The sequence below is a fragment of the Pavona decussata genome, unplaced genomic scaffold (genome assembly GCF_977016875.1).
Source record: "Pavona decussata unplaced genomic scaffold, jaPavDecu1.1 SCAFFOLD_84, whole genome shotgun sequence".
In the NCBI taxonomy this organism is placed as follows: Eukaryota; Metazoa; Cnidaria; class Anthozoa; order Scleractinia; family Agariciidae; genus Pavona; species Pavona decussata.
This window is the reverse complement of record NW_028145502.1, coordinates 3,656,841-3,682,062: the sequence shown is the minus strand read 5'-3', so window position 1 is coordinate 3,682,062 and position 25,222 is coordinate 3,656,841. Positions and strand designations below refer to the sequence as shown.

At 39.0% G+C, this 25,222-nt stretch overlaps 2 protein-coding genes and 2 pseudogenes across 2 annotated transcripts; all 4 read left to right on the top strand.

Annotated features, from left to right (window-relative positions):
• Positions 1 to 4,507: 4,507 nt before the first annotated feature.
• On the top strand, positions 4,508 to 5,389 carry LOC146475508 (BTB and MATH domain-containing protein 36-like; annotated as a pseudogene).
• A 4,647-nt stretch (positions 5,390 to 10,036) lies between these two features.
• Positions 10,037 to 11,260, top strand: LOC146475507 (kelch-like protein 6). The gene has a single exon (XM_085115877.1). The coding sequence runs from the start codon at positions 10,086 to 10,088 to the stop codon at positions 10,974 to 10,976; it is 891 nt and encodes a 296-aa protein (XP_084972003.1). The 5' UTR covers positions 10,037 to 10,085; the 3' UTR covers positions 10,977 to 11,260.
• A 2,321-nt stretch (positions 11,261 to 13,581) lies between these two features.
• Positions 13,582 to 16,026, top strand: LOC146475506 (uncharacterized). The gene has a single exon (XM_085115571.1). It carries the CDS (start codon positions 13,828 to 13,830, stop codon positions 14,845 to 14,847), a length of 1,020 nt encoding a protein of 339 aa, XP_084971697.1. The 5' UTR covers positions 13,582 to 13,827; the 3' UTR covers positions 14,848 to 16,026.
• A 3,494-nt stretch (positions 16,027 to 19,520) lies between these two features.
• Positions 19,521 to 24,975, top strand: LOC146475505 (BTB and MATH domain-containing protein 38-like; annotated as a pseudogene).
• The last annotated feature ends 247 nt before the right edge of the window (positions 24,976 to 25,222 follow it).

The window sequence follows — 25,222 nt, the reverse complement described above, 5'->3', positions numbered from 1 at the left end:
TCTCCTCAGTTAGTTAGCAGGAAAGGTCCAGGTCGCCTACATTATGGTTTCAAACGGGATTTCAGACGCTTCAAAATCATATGTGTCGGTCTTTATCAAACAATTGTTATTGTTTCTCTTGTTGATTATGCTTAACTATAAAGCCGTGCAAATAATTTTCAAGAATGGCTTATGTTCAGAATAAACAGTGATAGCAAATGTTAATCGCTCCGAAGATCTCTAAGAAAATCATAATTATTGTTACCGTCGAATTAGCCCCCTCCCCCTCCCCTGCCCGGCGCTTTTGTCAATTGTGCTACATAAAATTAGCTGTTAGCTTGTTCAGTGCTGTTAGCGCAGTTCTAAATTTACAATATTACTCAAAATGGTGCCAGTTGTTTCGACGTCAAATTTTCAGCAATAGGTCTTATCACGGTTTTCGACTGACGCCATTTTGACGGGTAGGCAAACAAGCTTGAAATAACAGTGTTTGTATGGAAATCCGATGTCAAATAATTTTCATAAAACATCGCTTCTGAAAAATTCATGAATTGGAAACTTTCGGCACTAGGAAGAGGATTTTAAGGAAAGAATTGGAGGGATGTAGCTGTGACAGAAAGCGTCCAGTCGTGTTTTGAACTTTCCATACATTTCCCTGTATTTTTTCCCGCGAACTATTTTTAGTAGCAGTTCACGGCTGGTTCGCTATACAGACAAATGTATGGAAAGTTCAAAACACGACTGGACGCTTTCTGTCACAGCTACATCCCTCCAATTTTGTTCTTAAAATCCTTTTCCTAGTGCCAAAAGTTTCTAATTCATGAATTTTTCAGACGCGATGTTTTATGAAAATTATTTGACATTGGATTTCCATACAAACACTGTTATTTCAAGCCTGTTTGCCCACCCGTCAAAATGGCGTCGAAAACCGCCGTGATAAGGCCTATTAAACTGTAGTGCGTATGTTAGCCTGCGTAGCAAGCGTTTCCGTGCTGTTTCCGAGCAAGGACCGCGCGAAAAATGGCGCGAGTAAGCGGGGAGGGGGTGGGGTGGGGTGGGGTCCCCCCTCTTTCATTTTTTGGCTCTCGTTTCATTTCTCGCGCGGCCAAAACCGAGAATCTCGTTCCTCGGTCTTTCTTTGCTCCGAAACAGCACGGAAACGCTTGCCACGCAGGCTATGCGTATGTTGGCACTGTGAAAGAGTTGAGGCGGCTTCTGTATAACGCAGCATTACTCTTGCTTGTGACTGCTTGCAGATAGCCAACAAGTGCTCAATAGGGCAATTTTAGGTCCGCATAATTATGCTCGATTATGTCAGCAGTGCTGCTTTGAGAAACATTGTCGAAATTATACTCTCTTCACTATACCGAGATTGTAAATATTAAAGTAAAAGTAAATACTTTGCTTAGTACGTACTGAAAGTGTGAAGATGACAGAAAAATAGTGAATACAAACTAAAAGTACGACTGTTAATGTACATGACCTTTTAAACAGATTAAATATATTTCTTCATCCTTCATAAAATCTAAGTCCATAGGAAGGTTTTTGACTCAACCAGTAAAATATGTCAATTCCCCATTGCACGAAAAAAGGGACAAATGCACCCCAAACCCAAGGCAATTAACTTTGTTTGCAAGGACCACCGTGACAAAGTAAAAAGTACCGGATCCTGTAGTAAAGGATCTAATTAGCAAAAAATTATACAACAAATAATCTAAAAAAGGGCAAAGCTGATTTCATCAGCCTTGCCCTTTTTTAGTTTATTTGTCCCACCCAAGGCAGACTAGTTTGATGTAATGATATAACATGGTTAATTTTGCCATCTGTTGTTTTAACCATCGTGAAGTTTCTCCATTCAGTACATCCTGATTCTATTTGAGATGTTTTTTTTTCAGTTAATATTTCGTAAGATATAAAGTTTGAACAGAAATTCTCTGGCTGACAAAATTTCATTGAGATTTTCGAGTGCATCATATGTTGGAAAAGAAATTTTGATGCAACCAATTAAAATCTTCTGTTTTTGAAACTGAAGAAACCTTTAGACTTTAAGACTATTTGAAATATGTAACCTTAGTTTGCGGTCAGTGACCGTAGCCAAATGTGTGATTGTGTCTATGTGACAGTACAAATAAAAGCTATTGCTATTAATGCTTACTGTTATTATGCTGTAAAAGGTGGTTACAACCTTTTGTTTGTTGATGCAATCAATAGGTATGACCGTTCAAATAATTAGTTACAATACTGAGATGTATTCAGTATGTAGTGTTTGTGTTTTTAAGTAAACGTTTTCTAAAAGTTGTGTTATTCAGTTAAGCTTGGTGCTCTTTAGAGGGAAATGATAATAAATGTTTTGGAATGTTATTGTTGAATCAGAATGCATAAATCTTTATTTACAATCAATTATTATCAATCAAACGTCAACATTAGTTTTAATTTTTCTAATAAAGTTTTCAATAAAACCTCTTGTCATACGATGGAATTTTATTTCTCGAATTTACTTGCTGTTGTTGGGTTTACGACTTACCTGATATATTTTCCTTTCATAAACGAAATAAATTAGTTATCTAGTGTTACGAAATTCTGAGGAGACATTTTGCCGAAGGAAACTGCAGATTTTTTGTACGACTAAATCCGAATTTCTGAGGCGATCAACGCCATCGGATAGCCACCGAAATGAACCGCTGATAGCCTGCGAGCGCAGGCTCCTTTTCCGTCTTGGCAGGTGAAACAAACACCCCCTGAAAGGTAATGCTAACTTCAGACGTCAAAAACTTTGTACAAAATAGAAGCTATACTTTACAGATTTGAACTGTAGGTTTTGTGTGGTTGTCTGGACAAAGATACGCTATTTTTTTTCTTCGAATGTTAAATTAAAATTTCGCTACAATGTAAAAAACGTGGTGTGTTAATTTTTTTCTTTGAATTTGCTACAATTTTAAATTTCTTCCGGACCATTACCAATCGTAATCGCAGTCACGTGCGACATCATGATGTCACACAACACGATCGCTGATGCATTTTTTTTATTATTGTTCTTCAAAGTACAACAATTACAATTGTTATCGCATAACATACTTAGACATACACATAGATACATACGTACATACATACAAAAAATTATACAATCGATACAGTAGCTTATTCCAATGATATACTTATATTAATTGACAAATACAGCCCTACAACAGTGCTTTTCAAATAAAATCGGCAAAAAATAATGCATTACAAAGTCCACTTATCCATTTATTTTTTAAAGTCTTGTTGTTGGCGCAAATGTGTTTTCCTGTTTCGTACTTAATATTTACCTTAACTACAAAACTATCTATATCCCTTCTGCAACTCCATAAATAAACTTTCCCTATGAGTATAAGATAATTCAGTAAGGGGTTTTCAGAAGTAAGAACGCCAATCAGAATGTCCTGAACTTGTAGTTTTCTTAAAACAAAATAGTATATATAATTCAACATTTTTCCAGAATAAATTCGAATAAGGACAGACGTCACACAAAAAAAAATGTCGATCGCTGATGCATGCATGCTTACATGTTTGCACGTTTTGTCAGTTAAATTTTTATAAGCACTGATGTCAATAAATGTCGTCTGATAACTGATTTAGGCTCTCAGCAACAACACGGAAAAAAAATTGAGAAATTTAAACCTTCTCTCGGGGGCTTTCTTCTTTACTTTAAAAAACCAGTGCTAATTTTAGTTTTTCTGACAAGTTTAAGTATTAATTTTAACGTTTTATTACCCACCTTCTTATTCAGATGTAATTCAATTTGTGCATGATCAGCATAATTTCAAGTATTAAGTCGTATTAAATCATTTGTGCATGATCAGCATAATTTCAAGTCGAATTACGCCCTTGCGAAACGGTGCATATATTTAACAATTAGATTATGAGCTCGAGATTTCTATCGCATGATAGCGCCCGAATCAGCTATCACGCATAGAAATCGAGAGCGAATAATCTAATTGTTAATTAGTATAATTCTACTAGTTGTTCAAAACTTAACAAGTAAATTATCCAACTCCTCCTCACAGACACTTCGAAAACGCGAAGAAGCGGGCTGAAATTTTGTTGTCTATTAACAATTAGATTATGAGCTCGAGATTTCTATCGCGTGATAGTTGATGAGGGCGAAGCCCGAATCAACTATCACGCATAGAAATCGAGAGCGAATAATCTAATTGTTTTAGTATAAATCTACTAGTTGTTCAATACTAAACAAGTAAATTATCTATTTCCTCATCGCAGACAATTCGAAAACGCGAAGAAGCGGGCGCCATTTTGTTGAAAATCGCTACTCACTATCTATCACAGAATAGATAGCGAGTAGCGTAGCCAATCAGAGAACGGCATTCGTGATAGAACACCAGTAGATTTATACTAACACAGAATGGATAGCGGGTAGCGTAGCCAATCAGAGAACGGCATTCGTAATAGAACGCTAGTAGATTTATACTAAATATACCGGTATATATATATATTGTATGGGTTGTACCGAAAACGAGTCACAACTATAAATTTGTCCGCACTGAAATAATTTTTCCAATTTTCAACCATTTCAGTTCAGCCAGTGTCGTAGTTATATTGTTTCAAATGGATGCGAATCAAAAGCAACATTTTTCACAACCCTGGAAACTCAGTGATGTTGTTCTCATCGTGGAAGAAGAGCGACTCCATGTTCATCGAGCCGTGCTCGCAATAGCTTCGCCCGTGTTTGAAAAGATGTTTACCTCAGAATTTCAAGAAAAAGACAAGAACGAAATTCGTCTTCCCGGCAAGTCGTCGACTGAAGTTAAAGAATTGCTTTCATGATTTATCATTTAACGTCAGAGAAGCAAACAACGTTGGAAAATTGTTACTTCCTTGTGAAGCTTGCCCACGACTATCAGATGAACGCCATTGTTCAGAAATGTGAAGATATCCTTGTCCGGAAGCTGAAAACGAAACCGAAAGATGACGTCCTCGCAGAGCTGATATTTGCGCAAACGTACGAGTTAGAAAAGCTCTGACAAGCGAGTGTTAAACAGGCTCACAATTTTAAGCTGGAAGAACTGAAAAGCAACGAGATGTACGATCAAATTCAGCCGGAGAATCTTCGAGAAATTATGGAAGGAATTATTACTCGACTTCAAAGAGAATTAGAAGAATCTCAGAGAACAAGTCAACAGAGGCAACAAAAGATTGATGCTCTGGAAAAAACAACAAGTAAAACTCAAACTTTGAATCGGGCTACAAATTATCTCAGTAGATAAAATCGCGAGATATCTCGTGTTCCGTGTCAAGTAGAAAGAGAATTTCTGCTGATACAGACGGCTACATCGCTGCTTTAAAGGAAGATCGCTAAACCCAGTATATGTGAATGCGGAACTTCAAAGTGTAATAGTATGAGGCCCGCTTAACAACACTGGCCGTTTTTATACTAGAGGACGCATGATCCGTCTGGACGAAATTGGGCAAAAATTTGTTGTTCGTCTGGTTATTCGTCTGTAGTATAAAGGCGGGCACAAGACGGATAATGCGTCTTACGCCCGTCTTTATTCGAGAGACGAATAACCAGACGAACAATAAATCTTTGCTCAAATATAAATCACTGAGTAAATATTTAAGAAAACTGCGTGATTCGGTGAGAGAATTCAGTGGTCAACCAAAGATTGTGCTCCATAATAGTAGTAATATTTAACAATGATTCCATGAGCGCGCGTCGGATATGAGATGATGGATAGCCAACGAGACGCGTAGCGCCGAGTTGGCTATCCATCATCTCATATCCAACAAGCGCGAGTGGAATAATTGTTTTATTAAAAACAATCAAGGCATATTACTTGATTTTGCTGATTTCGCTTTGCAAGAACAATAACAAGACAATTTTTGATGTTTTCTATTTCTCAGGCATGGTATAGTGGCTCATATACCATGGCCGCTAAGCCAATCAAATCGCTCGAATTGCATTATACAATGATCCAGTTTTTAATAAAATATCAGTGATGATGCTGTTAGCAGTACTAAATTTGCACTACGGTCAACTCCCGATAACACGAACCTCGCGCTAACTCGAACCAACTTTCCTTTCCTTTCAGGTCATCTTCTATATAATTTTACTCTCGATAACTCAAACCCCCGATTTCTCGAACTTTTTTCAATTTCCCTTGAAGATTTGAGTTATCGGGAGTCTACTGTATTACACAAAACATCAATGATACCAGTTGTTTGCACGTCTAATTTAACTTAATTTTTAAAACTTCAATTAAACACAGCAAAAGTAAACGTACGACTGCTGATACACATGCTAGTTTTTCAACAGATTAAATCTCTCTTTTCAGCCTTCATAAAATCAAAGTAAACAGGAACGTATTTGACTCAAGTAGTAAAATATGTGAATTTCCCCATCGCTTAAAAAAAGAATGACAAATGTCCCACCATGGGGATCAACGAGAATAAATGCCCAATAAATGCTCGAGTGGGGAGGGGAGGGGGGTTAGAAATGACTGCTAAGTTGTCCACCTTCAAATTACTTTTCAAATCATCTCGAGGTTACTGTTTCAAATGGATGTGAAAAGTGAAGTTCAACTGTACAACCCTGGAAACTCGGTGACATTATTTTTGTCGTGGAAGAAGAGCGACTCCATGTTCACCGATCCGTACCGTTGCATTGTCCTCGCCCGTGTTTGAAAAAATGTTTACCTCAGAATTTCAAGAAAAAGATAGCAACGAAATTCTTCCTCCCGTTAAGTCGTCGACTGAAGTTAAAGAAATGCTTTTGATGATTTATCCTTCCGCATCATAGAAGCAAATAACGAAGGAAAACTGTTACTTCCTTGTGAAGCTTGCCCACGGGTATCAGATCGAGAAGATGAAACGAAACCGAAAGATGGCGTCCTCACAGAGCTGATTTTTTGCCGAAGAAAACTGCAGATTTTATTTACGATTAAATCCGAATTTCTACGACCATCCGAACAGATATCCACCGAAATGAACCGCTGGTAGCCTGTGAGCGCAGGCTCCTTTTCTGGGAAACGCCGTGAAAGGCGCCCTGAAAGGTAATGCGAATTTTAGGCGTCAAAAAGAAGCTATACTTCACAGATTTGAACTGTAGGTCTTATGTGTTTGTCTGAATAATTATACGCGTTTTTCTTTGAATATGCTGTAAATTTAAATTTTGTTGAACGATATGGCGTGTAAATTTTTTTTTCTAATTTTGCTGCAAATTTTAAATTTCGTCCAGACTGTGTGTCTGATAAACGATGTTGACGTCACTACCTGTTGTTGTGGAGATAAAGCCCTAAAATAAATAACCTGTCTTGAACACATAATAGCCCTGTCTTTGCTCACACTTAAAATTCAGAAATAAAATGCTTTCTTTATTCAAATTAGAAATGGTCACAATGCGATATGAAAAATTAAATGAATTTGTCCGCACTGAAATAATTTAATTGTTTCAAATGAATGCGAATCAAAAGAAAGATTTTTCACAGCCCTGGAAATGTAGTGATGTTGTTCTCGTCGTTGAAAAGATGTTTACCTCAGAATTTCAAGAAAAAGACAAGAACGAAATTCGTCTTCCCGGCAAGTCGTCGACTTTTGTTGCTTTATCCTTCAACAGCAGAGAAGCAAATAACGTTGAAAAACTGTTTTTTCCTTGTAAAGCTTGCTCACGAATATCAGATGGACGCCATTGTTAAGAGATGTGAAGATTTCCTTGTCGACGAGCTGAAAACGAAACCGAAAGATCGTATCCTTTCAGACCTAGTGTTTGCGCAAACTTACAAGTTAGAGAAGCTCAGACAAGCGAGTGTTGATCGAGCACAAAATGTTTATGCCCATTATCTGGAAGAATACAATCAAATACAATCAGAGAATCTGAAAGAAATCGTGGAAGGTATTATAAGGCGACTGCAGAGAGAATCGGAAGAATCTCAGCGAATAAATGACGAAAATAAAAAGATAATCTGTTCATGTTGTCCTTCAGCAGCATGGTTAAAAATATATAAAAACTGTTCAATTGAGGCCTTACACTGCTGTTTAAAAACTAAAAACTAAAAACTGAAATCCAAGCTTTCGCCGATCAACGGCATCATCAGCCGTTGATCGGCGAAAGCTTGGATTTCAGTTTTTAGTTTTTAGTTTTTAAACAGCAGTGTAAGGCCTCAATTGAACAGTTTTTATATAAAATAAAAAGAAGAGTGATGATGTGAAACTCAAAATAGAGTCTGCTTTACAAGACGTGGAAATTATCGTTAACATTCTGTTTGAACATGCTGTGAGCAAGAAACACGCAGTTTCAAACTTCGAGTTCTCTAGTAGATCTAGTACAGAAAATTGCATTGTTGCATTACAAATGGCTGAAGATAAAGATAATATCAGCGATAGTCAGTATTGGGGTATGCTCATCCCTTCGTCCAGCTGCTGGTCGTTTGCGGTCACTCAAAGAAAAACTTGCATGAGTCCCTGACGGACAAGAGAGAATCAGCTTATCCTTTCGGGCCTGACGGACGTTTTAGAATCATCGCACCCGGCCTTTCTGGTGATCATGAAAGACTACTCCGGGAAGTGTTTCTGAACTCTCCACCCATGCAAGGTAATTCAAGGGAGTCTTGGGACGCTTTGCATTCGGCCGATTGAAGTTTTCTACCGAAACCGAAACAATACAACCAACTTACGTCGAAGAAACTGGGCCCGTGTGAGAATGAGGGCTAAATAGAACGGCATTTTCCAGAACTTTAATAGGACAACCTCGCGAGGTATCAGTACCCAAAATTCCTAAATTTTATTCCGGACAATTTCTGTTCCATTCGACTCCTCACCCTTAATTTCTGTTTGAATGGAAAGCGCCTGGGTTGGATTCTGGATTCCAATTATTGTTGCCACTATTGCTATAACCCTACGATTAGTTTCTGAGCTCTCTATTGGACAAAGCATGTCACGTGGCACAACATCAGACAACAGCAGTCACCCGATTTTTGCCGACGAGAAAAACAAAGAAAAAACTTCATAGTTTTAGGTCTTAGTTTTGTAATCCAATCACAGTTTAATAAAATCTAGAAAACTTGACTAGCCCTGACCATCACGGGCTGTTTTGTCATTCCACAGTAAAGCGTGTGCGTTTGAGAACTAAATCGGAGGGTTACGAAATAGATAAACCCTTTTTTTTTCATTAATTTGTGATAGTGTTCCTTACAAACTAACCCCATGTGTTTATCCATCTTGTAAAGTTTTCCACGTTTTAACTTTCAAAATGGTTAAAAATCGATTTTTTGACAATGAACATTGTGCGCGATTTCATTAGCCTGATTTCATTAGCCTTGATCTTTGTTAGATTATTTGTTCCACCCAAGGCAGACCACTTTGATGTAATGATATAACATGGACAATTTTGCTATCTGTTGTTTTAAGCATCGTGAAACTAACTCATTCATACGTCATTCTATTTAAAATGATTTTTTTTCGAGTTAAAATTTCGTAAGATAAAAAGTTTGAACGGAAATGTTAGAAGAAATTAGTTTTCTAGTGTAACGAAATTCTGAGGAGACATTTTGCCGAAGAAAACTGCAGATTTTATTTACGATTAAATCCGAAACCGAACAGATATCCATCGAAATGAACCGCTGGTAGCCTGTGAGCGCAGGCTCCTTTTCCGGGAAAAGCCGGAAAAGGCGCCCTGAAAGGTATTGCGAATTTCAGGCGTCAAAAAAGAAGCTATACTCCACAGATTTGAACTGTAGGTTTTGTGTGTTTGTCTGAATAATTATACACGTTTTTCTTCGAATATGCTGTAAATTTAAATTTTGTTGGACAATATGATGTGTAAATTTTTTTCTTCGAATTTTGCTGCTAATTTTTAAATTTCGTCCAGGCTACGCGTCTGATAAACGATGTTGACGTCACTACCTGTTGTTATGGAAATACAGCTGCCCTGAAAATAAATAAACTGTCTTGAACACATAATAGCCCTGTCTTTGCTCACTTTTAAAATTCAGAAATAAAATGCTTTCTTTATTCAAATTAGAAATGGTCACCATGCGATACGATACGGAACGAGTCACAGGCTGACTGGTATAAATTTATCCGCGCCGACATAATTTTCCACGCCAGTTTATTCAATGTCGAAGATAGTTTTTGAAATGGATGTGAAAGGTAAAGTTGAATCGCGAGATTTTTCACAGCCCTGGAAACTCAGTGATGCTGTTCTTGTCGTGGAAGATGAGCGACTTCATGTTCACCGAGCCGTGCTCGCAATGGCGTCGCCCGTGTTTGAAAAGATGTTTACCTCAGAATTTCAAGAGAAAGACAGCAACGAAATTCCTCTTCCCGGCAAGTCGTCGACTGAAGTTAAAGAATTGCTTTTGATGATTTATCCTTTAGCGTCAGAGAAGCAAATAACGGAGGAAAACTGTTACTTCCTTGTGAAGCTTGCTCACGAGTATCAGATCGACGCCATTGTTCAGAAATGTGGAGATTTCATTGTTGCCAAACTGGAGACGAAACCGAGCGATGGTATCCTCTCAGACCTGGTATTTTCGCAAACGTACAAGTTAGAGAAGCTCAGGCAAGCGAGTGTTGATCAAGCTCATAATGTTAGTCTGGAAGAATTGAAGCAAGACCGAATGTACAATCAAATCCAATCAGAGAATCTGAAAGAAATCGTGGAAGGTATTATAAGTCGACTGCAGGGAGAATTGGAAGAATGTCGGCGAATAAATGAAGAAAATAAAAGCAAGAGTGATGATGTGAAACGCAAAATAGAGTCCGCTTTAGAAGACGTATACATGCTCGCTGAAACTCTGTGTGAACATGTTGTGAACAAGAAACGCAATCACTTTCAAAACCTCGGTTACCGGCCTGGTACAGAAGTTCGCATTGCGGTATTACGAATGGACGACGATAAAGATTTTGATAGCAACAATAGACGGCATGGGCAATGCTCCAGCCTTTATCCAGCCGCTAATTATTTGAAGTCACTCAAAGAAAAGCTAGAGTCCCTGAAAGATTAATCCGACTGTTTCTGAACTCTCGCCCCTCGTAAAGTAATCTAAGGGAAGCTTGGGACGCTTTGCATTCGGCCGAATGGTCCGGATTGAAGTTTTGTACCGAAACCGAAACCGAAACAACACAACCAACTTGCATCACAGAAACTGGGCCCGAGTAAGAATGACTGAATGGAACGGTATTTTCCGGAACTTTAATAGGACAACCTCGCGAGGTATACCCAGAATTCCAAAATTCTATTTCGTCTTCTGGACTTTCACGAAAACGGACTTTGAGAAAGTCTGTTACTTAAGGGGGTGTTTACATGTGAAAACTCGCCCCGGTGCGAGTTTGATACCGGTATGACATTGTGATTTCATACCGTGTTTACATGAAGGGATACTTTTTGTCGACCGACGTGATTTGGGCGCCATATTGAATTGAATATCGACGACTGCTCATGCGCTATCCGTTCCAGACTCCCAGGAGAGTGATTTCATGCTGCAGCGAACGGCCGTACCGCGTTTACATGACATCGGAATGAGTTTTCGTACCGGAATGAAAATCTCGCCCCGGTGCGGTTACCGGGGTGAACTCGCACCGGTATGACTCGCTTCGGTACAAGAATTTGTGCTGATATCATGTAAACGAATACAGAGCCATCAGAGGGAACTGGAGTGAACTCGTACCGGAATGAAAGTCGCGCCGGTATCATGTAAACACCCCCTAAGTTCTCGTTTCTCCACATAGTTTAAAACCGCGCAAAAATATCCCTGTATTAGTAAGCACCACGGCCACCCATAGGAAACCTGAGTATCTCAAGATGCCCAGAACATAGGCGCAGTAGCAAAAGTAGGCACCGTCCTTAACCAGAGGGCTATGAAATATACAAACCTCCGGCCTCCTTATTAATTTGCGATAGTGTTTCCTACAAACTAACTCCATGTGTTTCTCCATCTTGTAAAGCCAGTTCAACGTTTTAGCTTTCAAACTTGTTAAAACATGAACATCTTCACGTAAAATAGTTTGAAGCCCAACAATTGTTCTTATGATTTATGTTCAAGGTATTTTATTAAAAATACTTGAGGAGAAGAAAGTTTACAAATATGGGTGCTATACTACGGAGGTGTTCAAACAAAATACTTGAAATGATGTCAACTGTGTTACAAGATCTTTTACTGATCTTTTAAAAGCTCAACCTCGTTCCCAGGGTCTCTCATCTTCCCGCCCCAAGAAGCGAGAGAGAAGAGACCATGGGAACGAAGTTGTTGAAAGCTAATATAGTTTGATCTGTACAATCTACAATCTGATGCAATCTGTCCGGATAATTCAGCTGAAAATTTAAGTTGCACAGAGTTAAAGGAAACGGAATTTATTCCTCGAATTTCAGTACTAGCTGTTGTTGGTTCACGAAAACACTAGCTAACTTTTTTTCTCATTCAGTTTTTAACGATATATTTGCCCCAAAGAAAACGAAAGAAATTAGTTTTCCGAAAAGCTGACATTTTGTCGAAGAAAACTGCAGATATTGTTTGTACGACTTAATCCGAATTTCTGAAGCGATCAACGACATCCGAAAAGAAATCCACCAAAATGAACCACTGGTAGACCGTGAGGGCAGCCGTTTTTTCTTACTTTGGTTTCACAATAGTTAATTGAGTGACTGGTTATGAAACCTTGCCTTGTTCTAAGTTGATAACAATGGTAATGCAATTTTATGTTGGAAGGGTCGCGACCGTGCACAATCCTTTACTTTAGCGTTCACACTGCTCCACTGCAGTAGAATATCTTAAACGATTCTATTGGTCAGTTGTTCCAACACATATCAAAATCTATTGTGGTTTGTGCACGGTCAAGGCCAAATATGCCCCTCCCCCCTCCTCCAAAAAAAAAAATTTGACATATATTGGCATATATTGACATATTCAAAAACCATACCACTGACATTCTCCTTTGTTAATAACTTCGGTTTCACTCGCGAAAAGTAAAAAAAAAAGGCAGAAAACGCGCCTGCGCTTGCAGGCTAAACCGCTGAGTGCCCCTGAAATGTAGAGCGTACTTCAGGCGTCAAGAACTTATAAAGAAAGAAGCTTTTCTTTGTAGATTTAAACATTAGGTTTTTTGTGTTTGTCTGAGCAACGATACGCTATATTTTCTTCAAATATGCGGTAAATTCAAATTTCGTTGAACAATAGTGTTAGTTTTTTTCAACGAATCTGCTGGATATTTAAATTTCGTACAGACAACGAGTCTGATGACAATGAAGAAGAAGAATCGATGACGATTATTAAAGTCATGGCTTTCCGGTTGTTATAGAAATACGGCCTCAAACTGAATAAATAAACTATCTTGAAGACCGGTAGTGTCACTGAAACTTTGATCACGTTCCATCAGTTATAATCAACAATTGAAGAAAACTGGTGATCGTCGTGAGGAATAGAACTGAGTGTCAGAAACTTGGCTGGCTGGCTGGAAAACGGCCACTGATTGCCTTTTTTCCAATTGTCGCCACACTGAAGTCGTCATGCGTTTCTCAATGTAGATCTTTGGCGATCATTGGTTTATTCTCATCAGGAACTTATCGCTTTATCATGTATTGACGTTACACTGAGGGCATAATCTCTTGCACCCTGCTACCAGAGCAAGCTACTCAAGCTGCAAGGGAGGCCTCTTCTCAGTTGTATGTCACCTGGAAAGACGTGAAATGTGACGCTGATTCAAGCAGATTCAAGCTACCCATTCTGAACACCGAAACAAGCGTGAAGACGCAAAATTAAGAAATTCATGCTGAGTGTTTTGTTTAGTCGCTAAAAATGATAGTGGCCCTCAGGCAGCCGTCACACACGATGCACTCTTTGATCAGTGAATGCAGTATAAATGCGACATATTATTTTATGTTCAGTGACGCGAGTCAAAACTGTTTGCCAGTCGGTTTGCTTTACATTCGTTCGCTCAGAGTTCCGCCCTCAAATACGTTTGTCGTTTTCCACGCCAGTTTATCCACTGTCGACGATAGTTTTGGAAATGAACGTGAAAACTAAAGTTGAACCCCGAGATTTTTCACAACCCTGGAAATTCAGTGATGCTGTTCTCGTCGTGGAAGAAGAGCGACTCCATGTACATCGATCCGTGCTCGCAATGGCTTCGCCCGTGTTTGAAAAGATGTTTACCTCAGAATTTCAAGAAAAAGGCAACAACGAAATTCCTCTTCCCGGTAAGTCGTCGACTGAAGTTAAAGAATTGCTTTTGCTTATTTACCCTACATCCTCAGAGAAACAAATAACGAAGGAAAACTGTTACTTCCTTGTGAAGCTTGCTCACGAGTATCAGATGGACGCCATTGTTCAGAAATGTGAAGATGTGCTTGTCGAGAAGCTGAAACTGACAAAACCGAAAGATGGCGCCCTTGCAGAGCTCATTTTTGCGCAAACGTACGAGTTAGAAAAGCTCAGACAAGCAAGTGTTGAACATGCTCATAATCTTAAGCTGAAAGAACTGAAAAGCAACGAGATGTACGATCAAATTCAGCCGGAGAATCTTAGAGAAATTGTGGAGGGAATAATTATTCGACTTCAAGGAGAATTAGAAAACTCTCAAGGGACAAGTGAGGAAAGGAGGAAGAAGATTGATGTTGTAATACGTTCAAATCAAAGCTTGAAGTATTTGGCCTTAAAAAATGTGGATAACATCGCCAAATTTCTCGCGAAACATGTCCAGGCAAAACATAATTCTTTTTATATTGCTTCCCTTGATACAGACAACTGCATCACTGCCTTAAGGAAAGATGTCCGTGACCAACGATGTAAATGCGGAGCTCAAAAATGTAGTAGCCTCAGCTACACCGCTGACTATTTGACAGAACTCAAAACTCGGTTGGAGTCCCTCCGTATTTCTTAAAAAAATCGGTCTCGTCTAACACTCTTTACGTCTAAAACAAGGTTGGAAAGAGTCGCAGGAAATTAGCCAACGTACCGTGTAACATGAAAATTTTGCGGGTTCTAATTTTTGCGAATTTTGCGGATTGGCCTCGATTCGCAAAAATTAGTTCCCGCAGAAAAAAACACCCGCAAAATAAAACGCCGCAAAAATTAATTCCCTTCAGTCAAATTTAAAACTCCGCTTTTAATAGACTTATGCCACTGGAGCGATATACATTGGACTTAAACAAGAACATTAACATGATTTTTCATTGCTAAAAAGCAACTAGAGCTGTCAAGAGTAAGGCAATTCAGTACATTAGATTGGCACGAATGGGTCATCTGAAGGAACGGACAGACTTGAATCGCGCAGCAGACCAACCGCGGCGGCCTGCACAGAAGTGCAGAAGTTCAACTAAACAAGAATTATTATTATCGACTGAGTCTGTCTCATTGCGTTACAATAGGGCATAGTTAGCAGGCCGCTCCCAGTAAGGTCTCAAAGTTGTATACTAGCTGAAAGCCCCTCTGTATGCCTAGAAAGGTTTCAGCTACGGTAATTCAAAAATTCATACTGCTTTCTTATAAAATTTTATACGGTAATACCGGTCGTGGTGAACCATATTAACGAAACAGTGTTTGGCTGTGCTTGGTAGGGGTAGGCTTTTTGTTTTGTTGTTGTTCATTCCCTTTACGCAGTAAGGTATTACAGTGATATGTCTCCAATATGTAACAAGAACTGTGACTCAATTGACCGTCCAATAAAAGCTGAAAATATTCAGGTTTCTTCCACTTAAATAATTATTCTGCTGCTTGAACCAGAGCATCGCAAAAATTAGTTCCCAGTAGAAATTTTAGTCTTCTCGAACCGCAATAATTTGTACCCGCAAACCACAAAAAATCGCCAATCTGCAAAATAAAACTCCCGCAAAATTTTCGTGCTACACGGTATGTAATTTCTTTGAGATTTTCTTGTGCATCATATATTGGAAAAGAAATTTCGATATACCCCATTAAAATCTCCAGTTTTTGAAACTGAAGAAACCTTTAGACTTTAAGACTAGTTGAAATATATAACCAGTTAGTTTGCGGTCAGTGACCGTAGCCAGATGCGTGACTGAGTCTATGTGACAGTACAAATAAAAGCTATTGCTATTAATGCTTACTGTTATCATGCTGTACAAGGTGGTTACAACCTTTTGTTTGTTGATGCAATCAATAAGTATGACCGTTCAAATAATTAGCTACAATACTGAGCTGTATTCAGTATGTAGTGCTTAAGGGTTTTCAAGTAAAAGTTTTCTGAAAGTTACTTTTTTCAGTTAAGCTTGGTGCTCGTAAAAGGAAAATAATGATGAATATTTCGGAATGTTGTTGTTGAATCAGAAGACATAAATCTTTATTTACAATCTTTGCACACTCTGGCCCGTGCTACATTGAAGCTTTGTATATTTTAAAAACATACACCTGGGCCCAGTTTTTTGCAAAGCCCGATTAAGCTAATCCTGGGTTAACGTGGACTTTGATTCGAGTATATAAGGATTCGTCCAAAAGATTTTTTTTTTTCTTTACCATCAGCTTAAAATGAGCCTTTAAACTCATTTTTAATGAGCGAGACGAGAACCTTGGTAAACTTTTAATCGTGGATTAGCGTTAATCGGCTTTCGAACAACCCAGCCCTGATGTATTGGATGTATTGCATACCGTAATCCAATAAGAAATCATGCAAGAACTTACATCTAAAATAAAAAATTACAATAGAATTGAATGAGAAGCGAGGTAATAAAATATTACAATTATAAAACCTAAAAATTTTCATTGGTTTTCTCTAAAGTAAAGGAAAAAGTCTCTTAGAAGTTTTTCAGTCAACCTCTAATCATGCGATGGAATTTTATTTCTCGAATTTGCTAGCTGTTGTTAGTTTTACGACTTAGCCCGGCGAACTTTTTTCGCAATTTAACGATATATTCGTTTCCCTTCAAAAACGAAATAAATTAGTTTTCTAGTGTTACGAAATTCTGAGGAGACATTTTGCTACAGATATTTTGTACGACTAAATCCGAATTTCTGAGGCAATCAACACCATCCGAACCAGAAGAAGACTGATGATGTAATACGTTCAAATCAAAGCTTGAAGTATTTGGCCTTAAAGTGCCCATAACGGAATTTTTTTATTACCTCATCTGAATCTTTACATCACGCGAAGAACGTCCGCGAAAAAATTTTTCGATTTGCATGAAACGCGAATTTTTTATGAATTTTACAAATCTTTAAAATCCTATTACCCGCCCCGCTGATGAGAATGCCGACGGGCTCACAATAGGGCCACGTGACATGGTCTGTGACGTACATTCAGGAACTCTCGAGTCTATGCACTCACTTGACCTTCAGTAAAGTACATTCGCGGCAGAAAGAAAATCGTCAGATTCACCGGTAGGAAGGAAAATTTTAGCTCCAAATAAGTATATTCCATGGCAGAAAACTTATCTGACACGGAAAGTGAGCAAACCGCTGAAGAAAGCAGCTAGGACGAATTTGAAAGCGTCGAAGTCGAGGCGATAGATGGCGTCCACGAAACAAGTAATACGTGTGAAGATGATGATACACTCGAACCGAACGCGGACGAGCCGATAGCAGACGAGGAATGGCTAAAAAGATATCGCAAGGAACAAGAGGAGAAGCGACGACTCGAGGAAGATTTAACGAAACGCTTGGAGAATAGAGTGCGTGTTAGTGGATGGTAAAGTTCTCGCCTTGCATTTTGCATACGCGCTCTTCATTATCATCTGTCAAAACTATGGCCAAGTACTCACATACATTCGAACGAATTATTTTCCATGTAGATGTACTTGTGGTAACTGTAGCCGTGATCTGCTAGCAAATATCAGCGAGTGCTACTGCTGCAAGGAACTCGAAGGCAATTGGGAAGCGCTGACTAGCGACATTGTTCTCGCGGAACTACAGGAAGGACACGTGTTGAACTGTGATAATAACAGCTTGTCTCGTTCTCTGAAATTTCGGCCGTAAATTTAATTGTAGGATGGAAGTTGTTAGCTTGTCCAATGAACAGGTTAATTTTGTTTCTGTCACTGTCCCACAGTTTACGAAATCCATTGTATCTTTTAGGCGCATACGTCTTGCGAAATGTTCGAAGTCTGTTGGCGTCATTCGTGTCTGTCACCGGTGTCACCAATTGTTTTCTGCGCTCTTTACGCTTGTTATTTGTTTTGTGCCCTTTTTTATTTTGAACCCCTGTTGTGGTGGTTAGGTTTTCAGAGATAAAGCTGTTATACTTTTCAACATTTTTATTGTTTGCAGAATTCTGCAACACATGTGTCACTGTGTACAATATTTGTTTGGGCTCGTTGAATTCTTGCTGCAGTATATCTACCTTATCTACATCGTGGTTTACAATGTTTTCTGTGTTCGCCGAGTGCGAGCGTTCTCGCATCAATCTATTTACATCAGTGCTAGTATTTTTTGAGGGCTTGGTCTCAACGAAACTTCGCGGATCTCACGATCTATGAGAATAAATACCAAAACAATTACGCCATATTTTATTAAACTTGCCACTGAGTTAACAGTGAGGTCAAACTAAAAACCTCAGAAGGTTACGACGCTTAGAATGTCACAAGCGGGTGTGAATATTCAGTATCGAAAGCTTACCATTCGCCTTTCCCTGCTCCTCTTCGAAGGTGGCTCTTGGTCTTCGTCTTCCTTTCACTTAGCTGTTTTAAAGGATAAACACAAACGCGATGTCATCCTACTTCAGTTCACGTTTTAAGTTTAAACCTGAATTCATCAGCCTTGTGAAATCCTCGTCATTAGAGTGCATCGAGCACAAGGACGAGGTCTTTCCAGGCGCGCGTCCACATCTTTCTCCGCTCCAGCATAAAATCGATCCATTTCTTTCGCCTCTTCAGTCTTTGCGGGCATGTGGTGCCAAAGAAAGGAATCCTGTGCATGCTTATTCCATTCGCATCGTCTTTGATGCTTCCAAATGTCGCTGCAACACATCTTTCCGGCATTTTCGAGAAACGTGCAGAAATACCGCGACTTGTTTTCAGTGAGATCGAGGGAAAGGCTGAAGTCACGTGTTCCTGAATCTACGTCACAGCTCTTGCTAAACCGAGAGGAGACTAATGCGAATGGTGGGCCAAAATGGCGGTAAATTTGAACGTCTTATAAAATTCATAAAAAATTCGCGTTTTATGCAAATCGAAAAATTTTTTCACTGAAGTTCTTGGGGTGATGTTTAGATTCAGATAAGAAAATAAAAAAAATTCCGATATGGGCACTGGATAGCATCGCCAAATGTCTCGCGGAACATGTCCAGTCAAAATAAAATTTTGCCTACATTGGTTCCCCTGACAGAGTCAGCTACATCAGTGCCATTAGGGATGATGTGTATGACAAAAGATGTAAATGCGGAGCTCAAAAATGTAATAGTCTCGGCAAAGCCGCTGACTATTTGAAAGAACTCAAAACTTGGTTAGAGTCCCTCCATATTTCTTAAAAACTCAGTCTCGGCTATCACTCTTTCCGTCTAAAACAAGGTTGGAAAAAGTCGCCGGAAATTAGCCAACGTGTGTAACTTTGTACATTGACTCTCTCCTCAGCTTGCGAGCAGGAAAGTTCCAGGTCGCCTACATCATGATTGTTTTGTGAGAATGGTTTGGAACAGGACTTCAGACGCTTCAAGATCATTATGTGTCGCTTTTTATCAAAACAATTGCTACTGTATCTCTTGTTTCTTATGCTTTGACTATAAAGCCGTGCAAATAGTTTTCAAGAATGTTTTATGTTCACTATAAATAGTGATAACAAATATTAATCGGTCCGAAAATCTCTAAGAAAATCATAATTTTGTTACCGTGAGAATTAGCCCACCCCCAGTGGAAGAATAGCGACTCCATGTTCACCGAGCCATGCTCGCAATGGCGTCGCCTGTGTTTGAAAAGATGTTTACCTTAGAATTTCAAGAAATCAGGCAACAACGAAATTCCTCTTCCCGGCAAGTCGTCGACTGAAGTTACAATCTCGTTCCCAGAGCCCTCGTTACCCTTGTCCAGCGGAGCGGGAAACGAGAGACTCTGGGATAAAGCGTTTCGGATCGCATTCTCATTGGCTGAATATCTGAGCATGCGTAACCGTTTTCGGCTCTGACGGGGCTGGGAACAAACAACAAAATGGCGAAAAAGATCAGGCCGATTTCTGGCTTCGCAAACCACCCGATTGATTTGTTTGGAGCCAAAGCAGAGAGTGAGAATCTATTAAGTCTTATAGAGAGTGTAACGGGTCTAAAGTATTGTGACGGCGACGCGTCTCTCCGGAGAATTTGTACAAATTTCTAGCAGAGCAACGGGAAGCCAAGCCAGGTAAACGCGATCACGTTGAGCAGGCCGAATGAAAATTAAATCTGTCCTCGATAATTAAGACAAAAGTCTGGCCAAGAGACGAAGGTTGTATTTGAGAACTTCGTTTTCAGAATTCTGGCCAACATAATTCTTCGCAACCATCGCAACTCTGAAATGCATTAGATCGCTCAGTTTGTCACATTTGAGAGAGTTCCAACCAGCCAACTTGATGATTCACAGCCAATTGTAACCGACATTAAGGACTTTGATAATGTCAACTTTCTGATGAGTAAGACCGAGCTTGATCAGCAACGGAATAATTATATTATCCTTGTTGTCAGTGCTCATATATAGTTAAATGTTGCTTAATGCATGATATTACACAAAAATTGGTTTAACAGGCTGCAATTCTATCTGTTCAAGCTTTGTTTGGATGCAAGATTTGTTATCATTCCTAGTATATGAAGCAGTGATGTGTACAGAGTACCCAGCACCTAACTATGCACTGTTTATACAGTTGTTTGAGACAAGGATTTTGATGGACTGTCCACATAGTGATACTTATTTTGAATGTTTAATAAAAATAATTATATTGTTTCCTTTGAGGTACCTGAATGAAATGGCTCGAAATTCTTGTATTTTGTTTTCCTTTATGTCATTTTATGATAATATTTGACAAAAAAAAAAAAAACAAAGAAAAAAAGAAATCAAACTAGTTTCTAATCATTTCCAGTTTTAGACTATAACATTTTCATTAAACCTCTAAGTCAACATTGACCAGTGGGGAAAGGGGTGCATGCTAAACAAAAGGTGCTATGCACTCATGTATGTTTGTCTGCACTGGTTTTGCTGAAGATTGCATGTTAAAATGGAACCCAAACATCCTCAGACAAAGTCACAATTGTCTATAAAATTTGAATTACAAGCCCCCTCTCAAAAAATATCACAATATCATTCTTTTAATCTGCCAAGCACAACCAAGGACTGTCAGAGATAGCTACATATCTTAACCCCCCCCCCCTCCCCCCCCCCCCCAAACCCTCTGGCTGTGCACAATTAAGTCCTACAAATATAAGCCTAAGGGTCAGGCCTTAAAATTAGAATTTCATGGTCAATCATTTCTACCATAATTATTCAAGGTTGCCAGAGGTGTTCTTCTGAATAATACAGAAAATATCTGTAGCAATCTCATGGCTATAGACAGGTAAAATGGTTTGCACCTTTTCAACAGAAGTTAATTGTGTTAGTGAAGTGTTGTAGGACTAACTCAATCAATTAAAAAGAAAATCCACTTGAAAGACCCACACTACCTACAGTACTCCTGCCTAGTTGTTGTTGTAGGTTGACTCGGTATTGAATAAGGTACATTTTGATTTGGGTCTTGACTTCAGCATCAAAGATAGTTTCCTTCAGCTCTTCACCTGATTGATCCTGGAGAAGATGAAGAGCACTTGGTTGCTCCTGGGGAATGTCAACGACTATGTCTGCAAGTGCTTGTGCAAACTCAGTCATTACACCTGCACTGACGACTGTGAAAGTCACAGCACATGGGCAGGATCATGATTGTTGAGGACATCATGGTCAAAATTGCTGAGAATCATTTTCCCTTTGTACTGTTTTTATTGCACAAAGTTCCTCATTTCATCAGACATGTTTTTTCTGATTTGGAGATATTGTTCAGTAGGAGTTGTAAAAGATATCTGCCCTGGCTGAGAGACCATCTCTTCCAGCCCTGGCAGTAATCCTTCATTGTGTGGGGGACTCCAATGTGGATTACTTGTCTGATGTTGTTACAGTCGATCTTAAGGTCGAATGCAATGGTCACAAAAAGTATGCGGTGGATACATGTTTCCTTCATTAATTCTTCAACAATGAGATTTTGTTCATGCTCAGGGTACTGTGCATGGTACTGGCTGAAAAGCCTGTTTTTTTGTTTTTATTTTGCTAAAGGCAGTGCAGTAGAAGGGTAGTACTGATCTTTTTAATTACCCATACTGTTGGTGAAGTAAAAGAAACATTCAGCACCAGTTACCAGATTCCCATAAATTAAGATAAGTGGCATTTGATTATTTTTAGCTTTCAGTTCAACAACAATGGGTTGTAAAATTGATTCAAGTTTCCCATCTCTATTGGGGCGAACATGATACGCATAATATAGGTTTGCCCTGTTTGGGTTTGATTCAGCATTAACTGGATCAGAGAGCCCCAGGGAATCTATTATACCACCCTTGGTGGCTCTTGTGGCAGTTCCTGTGAGGGCCAGAACTGGTACTGCAGAGAATAATAATTTAATAATAATTTATTCGCTTATATTGCACATTTTCCATGACAAGATGATCAAATGCGCATTACAATAATTACAAAAGCACAATATGTATTTTAACAATAGGAGTATTACTTCGATTATAATAAGTTATAATTAAAAGTAAAAATATATAATAAAATGTAAAATGTAAAAATAAAAAAAAAATTAAAAAAAATGTATATAAAACTACTTAAAAAAGAAAAATCAAAAAATCAATCAGGAGCGAATGCCATTATGATAGTAAAAAGGTGTGTCTTAAGTAGCGCCTTAAATTGGGTGAATAGAACTACAGGAACAAATTGGACAGAACCCCAATCTTCCCTTAAGCTGGCTTAAATCAGTATCTTAGAACAGAAAACAAAAGTATTTGTTAATTCACTTAGTTCATTCACAGACATGTACCTCACCCACTATTGGTTACTCAAGGGTGATTTGTTACAATGTTTAAGCGTAACTAAGAGACTGATATACTACAAAAAAATTCCAGTAACAGTGGTGATTTCAAGAGGTGTTCCATGCAGGTGTTAAGGCAGTCTATTGAAGCAGATAAAAAATTACACAACCCTTGCAAAATGTTAAATTATCGGTTTTTCTAACATCCGGGTCATCATACTAACATTGTACAGGGAAACCCTGAATGACAGATTATATTTGCTATCCAAAACCAAATGTATTTTTTCAGTAGGACTAGAGTTTGAGCTAACAGCAAACATCTAGATCCTGGACGGAATATGAAAGTGGCTAAGCCGGATTGCTCATCAAGGGACTGTCTATAATATAGCAAAAGCCACCATTGATTGTTTATAGAGTTTATATTAGCTTAGATTAATTCCTTTTCCCCAGGGGTGGAAAAGGGCCACTTTTATAGAATGTATCGAATACAGAATAATCAAGAACTGTGAATTAAATGATAACTTTATTCTGAGGCCTACATTGATTAATGCAGATTACTAAAATAAAAGATGATAACTCAACAACATTCTGAACAACATTCTTATTTTTTAAGTAAAATATATAAATACCATTGTAGAACCAAATGAGCCTCATCTATGACTATCGCTCGTACTCGCCTCTGAAATTCCTAACATCTTCGCTACGGTTTTGTTGTCCACAAAAACCTCGGGATAACCAAACAGCAATCTACATTTGTTAACATCTTTAGGGACCGTAACCTTTCTCCGCTCTCCTTCGTCTTCCACTATACTTTTTTAGAAACACAGACATACACACAACCTTTTAACTTCTGCAACTGATCCCGGATCATTGCATTTAACAGCGACGCAATGATGACTATCGAGTCTTTCTATTTACCTTCACTTTCAATATGTTTCAAGTTTGCAACAGAGCGATTTGCCAAAAGCCGTTGGCGACACAGTCCGGTACATCCCTTTTCTCCGGACAAATGGCCCCAATCTCATCGTACTGCTCCTTTTTCAATTCTAGGTTAGGATTTCCTAATTTTGTAACAGAAAATTCAATTCCATCGTGGCATATACTTTCTCTGCATTCGTCGCCATTTTGTCAAGATGCTCACGCCTGCGCAGTTGAACCCATGACAAGAATCTTGTCATCCGAAAACGCTTTATCCCAGAGCCTCTCGTTTCCCGCTCCGCTGGACAAGGGTAACGAGGGCTCTGGGAACGAGATTGCTGAAGTTAAGGAATTGCTTTTGATGATTTATCCTTTAGCGTCAGAGAAGCAAATAACGGAGGAAAACTGTTAATTCCTTGTGAAGCTTGCTCACGAGTATCAGATGGACGCCATTGTTCAGAAATGTGAAGATTACATTGTTGCCAAACTGGAGACGAAACCGACAGATGGTATCCTCGTAGACCTCGTATTTTCACAAACGTTTAAGTTAGAGAAGCTCAGGCGAGCGAGTGTTGATCACGCTCATAATCTTAGTCTGGAAGAATTGAAGCACGACAGAATGTACGATCAAATCCACACAGAGAATCTAAAAGAAATCATGAAAGGTATTATAAGGCGACTGCAGAGAGAATTGGAAGAATCTCAGCGAATAAATGAAGAACAAGAGTGATGCTGTAAAACGAAAAATAGAGTCCGCTTTACAAGCTCGCTGAAACTCTGTGTCAACATGTTGTGAACAAGAAACGCGATTTTCAACGCATCGGTTACCCGCGGCCTGGAACAGAAGTTTGCATTGCGGTATTACAAATGGACGACGGTAAAGAATTTGATAGCAACAATAGACGGCATGGGCAATGCTCCAGTCTTTATCCAGCTGCTAATTATTTGAAGTCACTCAGGAAAAGCTAGAGTCCCTGAAAGACTAATCCACCTGTTTCTGAACTCTCAACCCATGTGAGGTAATTCAAGGGAATCCTTGGACGCTTTGCATTCGGCCAAATCTTCCGGACTGAATTTCTGCCGAATCCGAAACAATACAAGCAACTTAGATCGAAGAAACTGGGCCCGAGTAAGAATGGCTGAATGGAACAGTATTTTCCGGAACCCAAAATTCCGAAATTTTTATTCCGTCTTCTGAATTTCTACGAAAACGGACTTTGAGAGTCTATTACTAAGTTTTGCTTTCTCCGCATAGTTTTAAACCGCGCAAAAATATGCCTGTATTAGTATCCACCACCCATAGAAAACCCGAGTTCTCGAGATGCGCAGAATGTATGCGCAGTAGCAAAAGTATCATTCTCGACCCCAGAGTCGCTCGGCTT